The sequence below is a fragment of the Eptesicus fuscus genome, chromosome 14, assembly GCF_027574615.1.
Source record: "Eptesicus fuscus isolate TK198812 chromosome 14, DD_ASM_mEF_20220401, whole genome shotgun sequence".
Classification (NCBI taxonomy): domain Eukaryota; kingdom Metazoa; phylum Chordata; class Mammalia; order Chiroptera; family Vespertilionidae; genus Eptesicus; species Eptesicus fuscus.
Window position 1 is genome coordinate 40,602,934 of NC_072486.1, and position 13,000 is coordinate 40,615,933.

The 13,000-nt window shown below is 38.9% G+C and overlaps 1 protein-coding gene across 5 annotated transcripts in view; it reads left to right on the forward strand.

The window, feature by feature from the left end:
- KMT2E (lysine methyltransferase 2E (inactive)) overlaps window positions 1-13,000 on the forward strand; it is a 97,502-nt gene that overhangs the window by 55,921 nt on the left and 28,581 nt on the right. For all 5 annotated transcript variants that reach the window (XM_028158686.2, XM_008149890.3, XM_054726555.1 and 2 more), the window contains 6 exons: window positions 1,465-1,545; window positions 4,120-4,178; window positions 7,864-8,036; window positions 8,366-8,404; window positions 11,792-12,022; window positions 12,145-12,275. In XM_028158686.2, coding sequence (XP_028014487.2) covers window positions 1,465-1,545; window positions 4,120-4,178; window positions 7,864-8,036; window positions 8,366-8,404; window positions 11,792-12,022; window positions 12,145-12,275 — 714 coding nt within the window. The remainder of the gene's footprint in view (window positions 1-1,464; window positions 1,546-4,119; window positions 4,179-7,863; window positions 8,037-8,365; window positions 8,405-11,791; window positions 12,023-12,144; window positions 12,276-13,000) is intronic.

Here is a 13,000-nt window from a genome sequence, read left to right on the forward strand (position 1 = left end):
CGGAGGCTGACCAACAGGAAGTCAGTGCTGGCCCCACCCCCAAGCAAGGGGATAGGGGCAATCAGGCAGGCAGGCAGAGTGATTAGGGATGATCAGGTAGGCAGAACAGCGGTTAGGGGAGGTCAGGTAGGCAGGCCAGCAGTGAGGGGTGATCATGTAGGCAGACGGCCCCTCACCGGGCTGGCCCCACCCCTAAGCAAGCTGTTAGGGGCAATCAGGCAGGCAGGCCGAGTAATTAGGGGCGACCAGGTAGGTAGGCGAGTGGTTAGGGGCAATCAGGTAGGCAGACGGCCCTTCACAGGGCTGGCCCTGCCCCCCAGCAAAGAAAGGGAGGCCCAGGCCAGCCAAGCCATTGCACCCCAGCCTGTCGCCTGCAGAGGGAGGCCACCGGTAGCAGGGGAGGAGGGGGCAGTGCTGCACAGATGGCAAGCAGTGGCAGGGATGGGGATGGGGTCAGCTGCCTGCAGCCCGGGGAAGGGAAGTCCCGATAGGCCCTGATCTCAGGCCAGGCCTAGGGACCCCCCCCTGAGTGCACGAATTTTCATGCACTGGGCCTCTAGTTATTATATAAAGATATGACTGTTTTTAGAAATAGGCAAATATGTCAACTTTAGACCAATTAAAGTCACAAATTGAAAAGTTTGCCTCAAGCTGGTCCATGTATTCCATTAAAAACAGAGAACACAGTCGGTTTAATCTCTGTCCTCATGGAATGTTTTCTGGATTCTTTAACTTCATCTTCTCTGCCATCATTCTAGTTCTGTCCTCCTTTAACTCAGGTCTGGAATTTTGGAAAAACCTCTTATTTGTGTGTTTTGGTTTTTTTTGCTTTCAATTTCTTTACTTCTTTGAATTAACAGTTTATACCACCATAGCACCTCTAGTTGTTATCTGGTGCCATTAGAAAAAATTTACACATATCCTGACATTCCAAGTCCTATATAATCTGACTATACATTACTAATCCATGTTTAGTCTTTTCTTTCAAAATGAATATTCCTCTTCATAGATATTAACCACTTTCTGACTATTGCTCCTCATATCTGCCTACTTGAAGAAAACATTGCTATAGTAACTAATCTTTTCTTCCTAAAGACCTAAACAAGGTTCTATTCAAGTTCATTGTTTTCCAGGGTGCTTTTCCCATTAACTCCAAGTAGTGTGGACCTCTCTACTTTGTGATTTCTAATAATATTTATAATGTATATCTTTTGCAGTTTAAAATTTTATTTGCTTTATAAATTTATATTATATATAATGTATTTGTCCTCTTGTTTTTACATCTTAAAGTTTTATCTCCCTGAGGACATATTTCTATGAATTCCTCACAGCACTTTTTAGTATATTAAATGCAAAGTAGGCACTTAAGTGATAGTTAAATGGAATATCAAATCTTAATTTAAGGATGATTTTAAAAATACTTTATATGTTCTGCTTTTTGCTTTTTTTTTTTTTTTTTTTAAGTGTTTGGCAACATATTGACTGCATGGGGATTGATAGGCAGCATATTCCTGACACATATCTATGTGAACGTTGTCAGCCTCGGTAAGTTGTGCATACCAATAAGATTGCCCATAATCTTACTGAGATAATCTTTAGTTAGTAGAAATTTATGTATGAATAAAAACGGGTTGTTTTTTTGTTTTTGTATTCTGACAATCCTAAAATCAGGAAGAATCTATTGATAATGTTATAGTTAGTAGCATTTTTACTTTTTTAATGATGCATGAAATAATAGTGCATCTTCTATGTAATGCCATGTTTTTTCACTGGAATGCACTCTGTTAAAGAGTTACTGGGAGGACATTGCCTCAGTTACAGAATTTTGTAGGTTTGCAGTAATGTGTTTTTCTCCCATTTATTTTTTGTGGTGTTTTTGTGTGTCATTGTGTGTGCACTAGGGTTCCCTTTTTTCCACATCCACCCCAGCACTAGTTTGTTGATTTATTGATAATAGCCATTCAAACAGGTGTGAAGTGATATCTCTTTGTAGGTTTTTTTTTCTTTTTTTTTTTTTCTATCACCACTTCTCCCCCTTATATCTTCTTTCACCTCCACCTACCATCCTCCCTCTGAAATTATCACACTGTTGTCCATGTCCATGAGTTCTCTCTTTTTTCTTTTTTGTTCTTTCGTATTTTTTTATATATTAATTTTTATTGATTTCAGATAGAAACATCAATGATGAGAGAGAATCATTGATTGGCTGCCTCCTGCAAGTCCCTCCTGGGGATCGAGTTGTAACCCAGGCATGTGCCCTGACCAGGAATCGAACCATGACCTCCGGTTCATAGGTTGACCCTCAACTGCCGAGCCACACCTACTGGTCCTTTTGTATGTTTTTAAAAAATCTTTTTATTAGGACATTTCAAACCTATCATACCTAATAAAATGGTAATATGCAAATTACCATCACTCCGCTATGCCCACGATTGGGCCGGCTGGAGGCGCGGGGGGCGGGACTCAGGGTGGCCGATTGGCTGGCGGTAGGAGCGGGGGTCTCCCGCCGGCTTAAACGGCCAGCGCTGCTTAGGCTGGCGCTGCGGAATGAAGATGCTGGTGGCGGAACTCGGAGTGGCCGATGGTGTGGCTGCTGGCACCAGTTTTCCTCCAGCAGCAGTTTTCCTCTGGCCACCCGCCCAATCGGAGCACCTCCCGATCGGAGTTCCTCTCGGGGTGGCCGATCGTGCTGGCGGGAGGCACTCTGATCGGCGGGTGGCCAGAGGAAAACTGCTGCTGGCAGATAACTGGTGCCGGCAGCCAGGTGAAGGAAAAGTCTATTGCACGAAACTTCGTGCAACTGGCTCCTAGTATAAAAATAAATAGTATACTGAATCCACATATTTCCACCACCCTGCTTCAACAATTATTAACAACCTTTTTTTATTTATCTTGCCCTTCTATTTCTTCTCCCCTTCACATACTATTTTAATGTAAATCCAAGATATATTATTTTATTCATATGTATACTTATGTATTTCAAGATATATGTATTTATGTATACGTACATAAAATAATTTTTAAAAATAACCATAACCACAAAGCAATTATCATATATGAGCCAAACTGGCTAGGGCTATTTTTTGATGGGATAAGTAGCTGTTGTTAACTGTTATTTTAATAAGAGTTGATTAAAAGCTGACCTTTAGGGAAAACAGTCAATTGAGCAGTAACTGCCATCATTCTGTGATGATTAAGATAGTTATCATTGGTGCTATAGGATTGTTGCATATTCTAGTAGACATTAAGGCAAGTCTATTACTAAGTTGTAGGCATTTCGGTCTAGAGCCCTTATTCTCCCATTTCAAAATACTATCTAGTGTTATTTGACCTCTAGACTAATAAGTTAGACCAGTGGTCGGCAAACCTCGGCTCGCGAGCCACATGCGGCTCTTTGGCCCCTTGAGTGTGGCTCTTCCACAAAATACCACGTGTGATTGAAACTTCGTGGCCCATGCACAGAAGTCGGTTTTCGGCCTGGGCGTGTCTATTTTGAAGAAGTGGTTCTAACGCTGAGCCACATTCAAGGGGCCAAAGAGCCGCATGTGGCTCGCGAGCCGCGGTTTGCCGACCACTGAGTTAGACAGTAAAATATAGGGGGAAATAAAGTAAAACAATTACTACTGATGATGTAATGTACTTCATGAGTGGAGCTGAAGGAAGTTTATATTTTACTTAATTAAATGTTTAGTGTTTATTATTTCAAAAGTGGAAGTAATTTTAGGCAAATGGGATAATGCAAATAGACTAATTTGTGTCATTCATTTCTTTTAAGAAATTTAATTTATAACTTTTGTTACACATGTTAACATTCTTTTCCAGACTCTTTGTTTTAAATATTCAATTAAAATTTCTTTAAAAAAGATGTACTAGTTTCCTACATTAAAAAAAATGATTTTCTTAACAGTACAATTATAGTCACTAAACTGGCATATAATGCTGATGATGCTAGATGAAATCTAATGTGAGGCAAGGGGCAGTACATGTATTTTATACTGTTGGATTTTCAGTGAGAACATTAGAGAAATTGTAAGTTTGTCACATTTAAAACAAATCTGCTTTATATTTAAATTTATGAAAGTTTGATAAATAATAATCATGCTAATATTTTAAATGTAGGAGTTTGGATAAAGAGAGAGCAGTGCTACTACAACGGCGAAAAAGGGAAAATTTGTCAGGTGGGTGAAAAAGATCTATACTAAATAGGATTAGTGTGGTTGAGAGAATAACTGGCCTGCATATTTTTAATTGGATGGAAATATCTTACTGCTGAATGTTGATTGTATATAATTTAAAATCTCAGATACAGATTTTTAAATATTCTTTTTTACAGATTATAGAATAAGAATGTAGGAAATATGGAAACTAGAGGAAAATAAATTTAAATTGTATAGGAAAATACATAGGTAACCTATTGGTTTAAAGAAGTTAAATATGTTTGTTCTTTGAAAAGATGTGTATTCATTAGTTTATTATTTGGAATAGTGTTTCTTTCATTTTTAGGAACAGAATTTAGAAGTATAACATTACTACAACTTTCATTTTGGCTTAAAACATGCTGATACCAATACAGCTGGTTTTGAATAATGATAGTTTATTGAACTATTCCTGTTTCATGGACTTTTTAGTTATTTTCATTTTTTGTTTTACTTTGTTTTTATTACAAACTAGAGGCCAGGTGCACGAAATTCGTGCACTGGGTGTGTGTGTGTGTGTGTGTGTGTGTGTGTCCGTGTCCCTCAGCCCAGCCTGCACCCTCTCCAATCTAGGACTGCTGGCTCCCAACTGCTCGCCTGCCTGCCTTCCTGATTGCCCCTAACCACTTCTGCCTGCCAGCCTGATCACCCCCTAATCACTCCCCTGCCAGCCTGATTGATGCCTAACTGCTCCCCTGCCAGCCTGATTGCCCCTAACTGCCCTCCCCTGCAGGCCTAGTCACCCCTAACTGCCCTCCCCTGCAGGCCTGGTCCCCCCCAACTGCCCTCCCCTGCAGGCCTGGGTCCCCCCCAACTGCCCTTCCCTGCAGGCTTGGTCTCCCCCAACTGCCCTTCCCTGCAGGCTCGGTCTCCCCCAACTTCTCTCCTCTGCGGTCTGGTCAGCCCTAACTGCCCTCCCCTGCAGGCTTGATTGCCCCCAACTGCCCTCCCTTTCAGGCCTGATCCCTCTCAACTGCCCTCCCCTGCGGCCTGATCGCCCACAACTGCCCTCCCTTGCAGACCTGGTCCCTCCCAACTGCCCTCCCCTGCTGGCCATCTTGTGGCGGCCATCTTGTGTGTTGGAGTGACGGTCAATTTCCATATTACTCTTTTATTAGATAGGATAGAGGCCTGGTGCATGGGTGGGAGCCGGCTGGTTTGCCCTGAAGGGTGTCCCTGATCAGGGTGGGGGTTCCCTTGGGGCGTGGGGTGGCCTGGGTGAGGGGCCTGGGGTGGTTTGCAGGCCAGCCATGCCCCCCGGCAACCCAAGTGGAGGCCCTTATCTGGGATTTATCTTCTATAATTGAAACTTTGTAGCCTTCAGCGGAGGCCAGGGCGGGTGGAAAACTTGGCTTCCTCCATTGCCAGGGGAAACCCAAGCCTCCTGCTCTCTCCAGCTCAATGGCTGCCACCATTTTGTTGGGATTTATCTATCTTCTATAATTGAAACTTTGTAACCTTCAACAGAGGCCAAGGTAGGCCAGGAAGCTTGGTTTCCTCCATCGCCGGGGGCAACCCAAGCCTCTTGCTCTCTCCAGCTCCGTGGCTGCCGCCATTTTTGTTGGGATTTATTTATCTTCTATAATTGAAACTTTGTAGCCTTGAGGAGTCCAGGGCCGGCCAGAGTGGACGGGAAGCTTGGCTTTCTCCATTGCCAGGGAAACCCAAGCCTCCTGCTTGCTCTGTGGCCGCAGCCATCTTGGTTGGGTTAATTTGCATACTTGCTCCTGATTGGCTGGTGGGCGTAGTGGAGGTATGGTCAGTTTGCATATTGCTCTTTTATTAGATAGGATAGTACTTTCAGTGAATCTCTGTTGCATGCATATGTTTTTGTTTTGTTTTTTATTTTTTTATTTTTATTGATTTCAAAGAGGAAGGGTGAGGGAGAGAGAGATAGAAACATCAATGATGAGAAATAATCATTGACCAGCTGCCTCCTGTACACCCCTTACTGGGGTTCGAGCCTGCAACCCAGGCATGTGCCCTTGACCAGAATCAAACCTGGGACCTTTCAGTATGCAGGCAGACGCTCTATCCACTGAGCCAAACCAGCTAGGGCTCTTGCTATGTTTTTGTGTGCTTTTGCCATTTTATCTTTGGATGGATCCCTAGAAAAGGGAGTGTTGGGTGAAAGGCTAAGTGCATGTAGATTTTGCTAGATTTGGCCACACTTTGCAGGGAATTTTGAATTTCCTTTGGCAATGTATGCAACTGCGTGTTTTTCACAGTCACACCATCCGAGTGGGTTGTCAAACTTTTTTATCCTTTCTAGCCTAAGTATGAGAACTGACATTCATAGTTTGCATTTTTTTGTTGTTAAAATATATTTTTATTGATATCAGAGAGGAAGGTAGGGGGAGAGAGAAACATCAATGATGAGAGAGAATCATTGATCGGCTGCCTTCTGCATGCCCCACACTAGCCTGCAACTCTGGCATGTGTCCTGACTGGGAATCGAACTGTGACCACCTGGTTCATAGGTTGATGCTGAACCACTGAACCACTTCAGCCAGGCCAAAACTTGCATTTAAATGTATCCTATATAAGAAAAGAGAAACATATAAATTGACCTCTGTGACAACCACCAGCCAATCAGGAGTGAGTATGCAAATTAACCCGCCAAAGATGGCGGGTTAATTTGCATACATAGGCACCAGGCGGAGAGCAGAGTGGGAGAACCAGCAGAGAGTGGAGCGGCTTGGGGAACTTGGCAGAGCGGGAGGCTGTGGGACGGAGACAGAGCAGGAAGGGAAAACCAAGAGCACGGGGAGCACCAGGAATTCTGGGAATAGTAGTTCTGGTGGCAGCCTCAGGACCGGAAGTAGAAGCCCAGAGCATGGGGAGCACCAGGAATGCTGGGAATCATAGTTAGCATTGATCCGTGGCAGACGGATCTCCTAGACACTAGAGCAAAGTGAGCCTGGTGCAAGTTATTGTTGCAGTGGGGGGTGAGGGGGAAAGCAAAGGTGAGAGACATAAGTAAAATCAGAGTGTCTAGGACACTGATGGCAAACCTATGACACGCGTGTCAGCACTGACACGCTTAGCCATTTCTGATGACACGCGGCCGCTTAGGCGGCCGCATGCCGAGGATGAAACATTTGCGAAATAATGTTTTTTCCTCAAAGTGACACACTACCCGAGTTATGCTCAGTTTTTTGGCAAAGTTTAACACACCAAGCTCAAAAGGTTGCCCATCACCGGTCTAGGAAAAATTAAAGGGAAGATATCCTAAAACTTCCAGGAAATCTCCACCAATGAAGCAAAGAAAAAAAAAAGCCTCTATTATTCTGTGAGCAACAAACCAAACTGGGTTGGAGTCTCAGACAATTCGCTCATATGATTGCAAAGACAGATAGAAACTCCCAGATTGGAGAGGGTGCAGGTTGGGCTGAGGGACCCCCCCCCCCCCCCCGTGCACGAATCTTCGTGCACTGGGCCCCTAGTCTTAACCCTTTGCACTCGCTTTTTTCTCAAGCTGCTACCGATGCTAACCGTGTCGAGTCACACTCGACATCCAAGTGCAAAAGGTTAATATAAGTGAAGAAGTGAAGAGAATGTTTATTCTTCAGAAAAATAGATATATAATAGTTTCTTATGTGGAATGTTGTTTTATTGTTTGAAATAGAAGTATTACACACGCAGTAATTTTTATTTTGCCTTGAAGATGGTGATACCAGTGCAACTGAGAGTGGTGATGAGGTTCCTGTGGAATTGTATACTGCATTTCAGCATACCCCAACATCTATTACTTTAACTACTTCAAGAGTTTCTAAGGTTAATGATAAAAGAAGGAAAAAAAGTGGGGAGAAAGAACAAAACATTTCAAAATGTAAAAAAGTAAGTTTTTCATTTTTATAAATGAATAAGATAGAGAGTGGTGGGAGCTGAATTTTACAGGCATTACTATAATATTTTTTATATCCTTCCAATTTTTATCAAATACTTTTCCATTATTGTAATATTAATCACACAGAAAATTTAGACTTTTTCTCAGCATTGTATCATATATATTTTTTATGTTCTTTTCTAAAGATGAGTTTTTTTACTTAAACATTTCTCTAGTTCTGGTGGTTATACCAAACTTTTTGTTATTATGAGACTTCATTGAACCGATTGATTCTTAAATATTAATTATATTCAAAACTCAGAATTCCATTTTATTTCAGGCCTTTCGTGAAGGATCTAGGAAGTCATCAAGAGTTAAGGTAAATATGTTAAATTTAAGCCCTTGTTAGCAACTGTCAATTATTCGGGAGTTTACTAAGTTGTTGTTTGTTCATAATCTTCATGCTTTCTTCACTATGTGTCATTTCATTGCTTATTATCTTTATCAGAAGTTGGGCCATAGAGAATTCTAATTCGATAAATATGCCATTCTTAGAGTTTATTAACATTGTTAAAATAGCCAAAAGGAGGAAATATATGAACAATTTCTAATAGTAAAATGTCAAGAAAACAGAATTTCAGTTACTATTGCATTCCATGTCTCTAGTACACTTGGTGTTAATATACTAGATAGTTGTATGCAAAATCACATTTGGAATTTGAAATTTTACTCCTTTGCATAGTTGGGATTCTAGTGATTTAGTCATCAGTTATTATAAAATACTATAAAATCACCATAGATCCACCATATTAATAATAGTACAAACTAGTCACTTGTACCTTGAATTAATTAGAATAAATCCTCAATTTTGTAGATGCCAAGATTGCTGAGAGAAGCAAGGCTCCCCAGCTCTGCCTCCCCCTAAGAGATAGGTTTGTGTTGGATCATAGAGGTCAGCTATACAGTGTTACTATAGCTTTTTAAATTAGGCAGTAAAGGATAATGGGTTTTCCAAGTTGTCAAATGTTGAAATAGGATGTGGGGAGCATGTTATAGTATATCTGTTGTTCATGTAGTATAATAATTACTCATTATTCAATAATAATTATAATTTATTATTCAATAATAATTATTCATTAATTCTGCATTACTGGAGGATAAGCAGTTGTCCAATTATTATTCTTATGAACTTTTGTAATTCTTCTCAAAAATGTTAATAAGTCCAAAGTTTCACAAAAATGTTCTTTATATATTGAAGTTGGAATTTAAAAAATATATATATATTTTATTGATTTTTTACAGAGAGGAAGGGAGAGGGATAGAGAGTTAGAAACATCCATGAGAGAGAAACATCGGTCAGCTGCCTTCTACACCCCCCCCACTGGGGATGTGCCCGCAACCAAGGTACATGCCCCTGACCGGAATCGAACCTGGGACCCTTGAGTCCGCAGGCCGACGCTCTATCCACTGAGCCAAACCGGCTAGGGCTGAAGTTGGAATTTTATACTGTTGTTCACAGTTCAACTGTAGTATGTTAAATCTGGATTTATGGTATTTTCTCTGACACAGAAAAAGGAGGTCTGAAAAAGATTTTGGATTAAGCTGTTGGTACAATTGATAGATACTCCAGCTATCTTCCTTTCTTTCCAATTTATCTAATCAGTTTAATAGGAGGTCTAATGAGGAAGGAGCATGTTTTACTTAACTGAAATATTTTCATTTATTATGTGAAGTAGTGAGTCTGTGCATTTTTAAAGATACCTTTTTCTTAACTTGAAGGTATCTCTTTAAGATCATGACAACTCTAATAAGTAATTCTGTAGTGTTTATAAGATTCAAGAGATACAGAAGAGCTGTATTAAAGATATACCAGCTCAGTATAGAGTGTTTTCTGAGGGGGATGGGGAGGGGAAGATGCAAAACAAAGAAAAATTTGAAAACTGAGGAAAGCCTTAATATGTAGTGTCTCATTTGTATAAAAATCTGTTCTTTATCAAGTAGTCATTATAATGTAGAATATGTAAGTATATAAAATATCAATTAGTGAAATAAACCTATCCCAATCAAATAGTTGAACAACTTACTATATACATTTGACCCTTGAACAGTGCCAGGGTTAGGAATATCAACCCCCTGCACAGTTAAAATTTCAAGTATAACTTTTGACTCCCCAAAACTTATCATTTGATATCCAAGGAGGCTTGGTTCCAGTACCCCCCCCCCTACCCCCCCAGATATCAAGTCCCCCATATAAAATGGTTTAGATAAATGCATATAGCCAGGCCTCTGTATCCGTGGACTCCCAACCACAGATGGAAAATAATACAGGTAGTTATTGAAAAAAAAATCCACATATAAATGGACCCATGCAGTTCAAACCTGTGTTCACAGTTCAACTGTAGTTTGTTTTATTGTGGACAAGTATAGGGAAGATTCACTGATGGTAAATTTTAGTGTTTCTGTACACATTTACATGTCCTAACAGGATATATAAGGATTTTTATTAAATCTATATATGATATTAAAATTTCAGTTCTGTTAGATTTTACATATAGACAAAATCTTTTATCAAAGTTTAATGTTGTAGAAAGAAAACAATGAACAGCATTTACAACTAAATTGAAATTTCACATTAAATTTGTTAATAAATTTGAATTATTCTAATGATAAGGTAAAATATTTGTTCTTATTATCTGCATTAATTGATTTTCATCCTAAGATTGCAAATAAAAATTGTAGGAGTTCAGGAAATTAAAAAAAAAGTTTTTATTGATTTCAGAGAGAGGAAGGTAGGGAGGGCTAGAAACATCAATGATGAGAGAGAATAATTGATAGGCTGCCTCCTGTACGCCCCCTGCTGGGGATTGAGGCCACAACCCGGGCATGTGCCCTGACTGGGAATGGAACCCTGACCTAGTTCACAGGTTGATGCTCAACCACTGAGCCACACCAGTCGGGCAGGAGTTCAGGTTTTAATACATTTTCAAATGAATGGTAATTGTGCCTTTATATAAATTGCATTCCAGTGAAAAAATACTCCTTTTTTTTTTTGGTAACATTAAGAAGAGAGGTGGTAACTTTTTATTACTTGGCATTTAGAATTCTTATCTTACAGGTTTTAATAGGGGCTATAGAGGAGCAAGCACTTAAGCTTGAAAGTTCTTGCCCTCATTATGACCCTTTGAATTTAGGCTATGAACCATTTGAGTATTTCACATTCTATTCTCACATCAAATTTATTATGTGGACAATTGGAATTACACTAATTAAGATATCAAGAATATTTTTGTTATTAAGTGTTAAAATTTTAATGTATATAAAATGTTTATACTTAATGTGCAGTATGTGTAGTTTACATAATAATCCCATTTATCTGGTTAAATAGAGCTGTGAGTACAGAGTAGATATTTGCAGTTTCTAAAACAAAAAATTTCATCTGCTTTTTTAAAACATTAGTTGACAATGACTCCAAACCTTTGGGTAGTTGCAATTTTATTGATAGCCTTCATTTGACTACAGTAGTGATGGTGAAACTTGAATTTCTACTATTCTGACTTAGCTTCCTTCAATTTTCCAACTCATATTTGTGTGGCATGCAGTATAAAAATGTAGTAAACTGCTCATTTATGGTGCTCTTTTTACTAGGACCAACTTAGAAAGTCTAACATTAATGTCTAGTTTATATCTTATATAGTCATTGATTTTGTGTGCGTATGTATAAATATTTGAAGTCCAGATATTAATGCTTAGTTTGCTGTGATTTTAGGGTTCAGCTCCAGAGATTGATCCTTCATCTGATGGTTCAAATTTTGGATGGGAGACAAAAATCAAAGCATGGATGGATCGATATGAAGAGGCAAATAATAACCAGTATAGCGAGGGTGTTCAGAGGGAGGCACAAAGATTAGCTCTGAGATTAGGCAATGGAAATGACAAAAAAGAGATAAATAAATCAAATTTGAATACCAATAATTCGCTCTTCAAGCCTCCTGTAGAGGTAAATATATCATTTGCCAAAATGTTATAAAACAGAAACCTTATTTTTTCTACTCTATATCTTAAAGTTGTTAGACTAAAAGCATTAAGGTTTAATTAATCTCAACATTTCTCTGATTTCAGAGCCATATACAAAAAAATAAGAAAATTCTGAAATCTGCAAAAGATTTGCCTCCTGATGCACTTATAATTGAATATAGAGGAAAATTTATGCTAAGAGAACAATTTGAAGCAAATGGATATTTCTTTAAGAGGTATATGCATTTATTTTCCCATATTAGTTTTCTATTTTTCTGTATTGAATTTTTTGCTATTTTTAACCAAGATGCTGTGTTTATATGTATTTTGTTTTCCTAAGTGATCATTTTAGTATTTAAAACAGTAGTGTAGTTGAACAGTAACTAATAATTTTGAACTATAATAAAATATAAAAATGCAGATATATTCCTGTCTCTTACCCATTTTTATCTTGCTGACACTAAAACAATCTACTTTAAAGATAAACTATAGCAATATAGGTGGATATTAATTAAAAACTCGATTGCCTGAGATTATAAGGTAATTTCCATCCAACACCTTTCCTAATTCCTTATAATTGTTAGAACCTGAAAAGACCATTGGTGCCTATCACAAGCAAAACCTCTTCCTCTTTATTAGATGATAGATTTGATCTTACATTATTGCCACCATTTTCAACTCCCACTTTTCTAGGTATGGAATGGCTTTGGAAGGCCTCTTCTATGGTTTGTGATTTTGGGAGGAAACTGATGTGTTCCTATCACAGCCATTGCTTCCCTGAAGTCTAGAAGTATGTGTGTAACTCTAGAGAGAGAACATTCTCAGTCTCTATGCTATTATTAAAAATATTTCTAGTTTATAACGAGTTTTTATTTAAAATAGAAAAGATATATGTGAATCCTTCCCTTTTATATAGCAAATTTGACTAAAACAGAGCTATAATTCAAACACTTAAATGCAC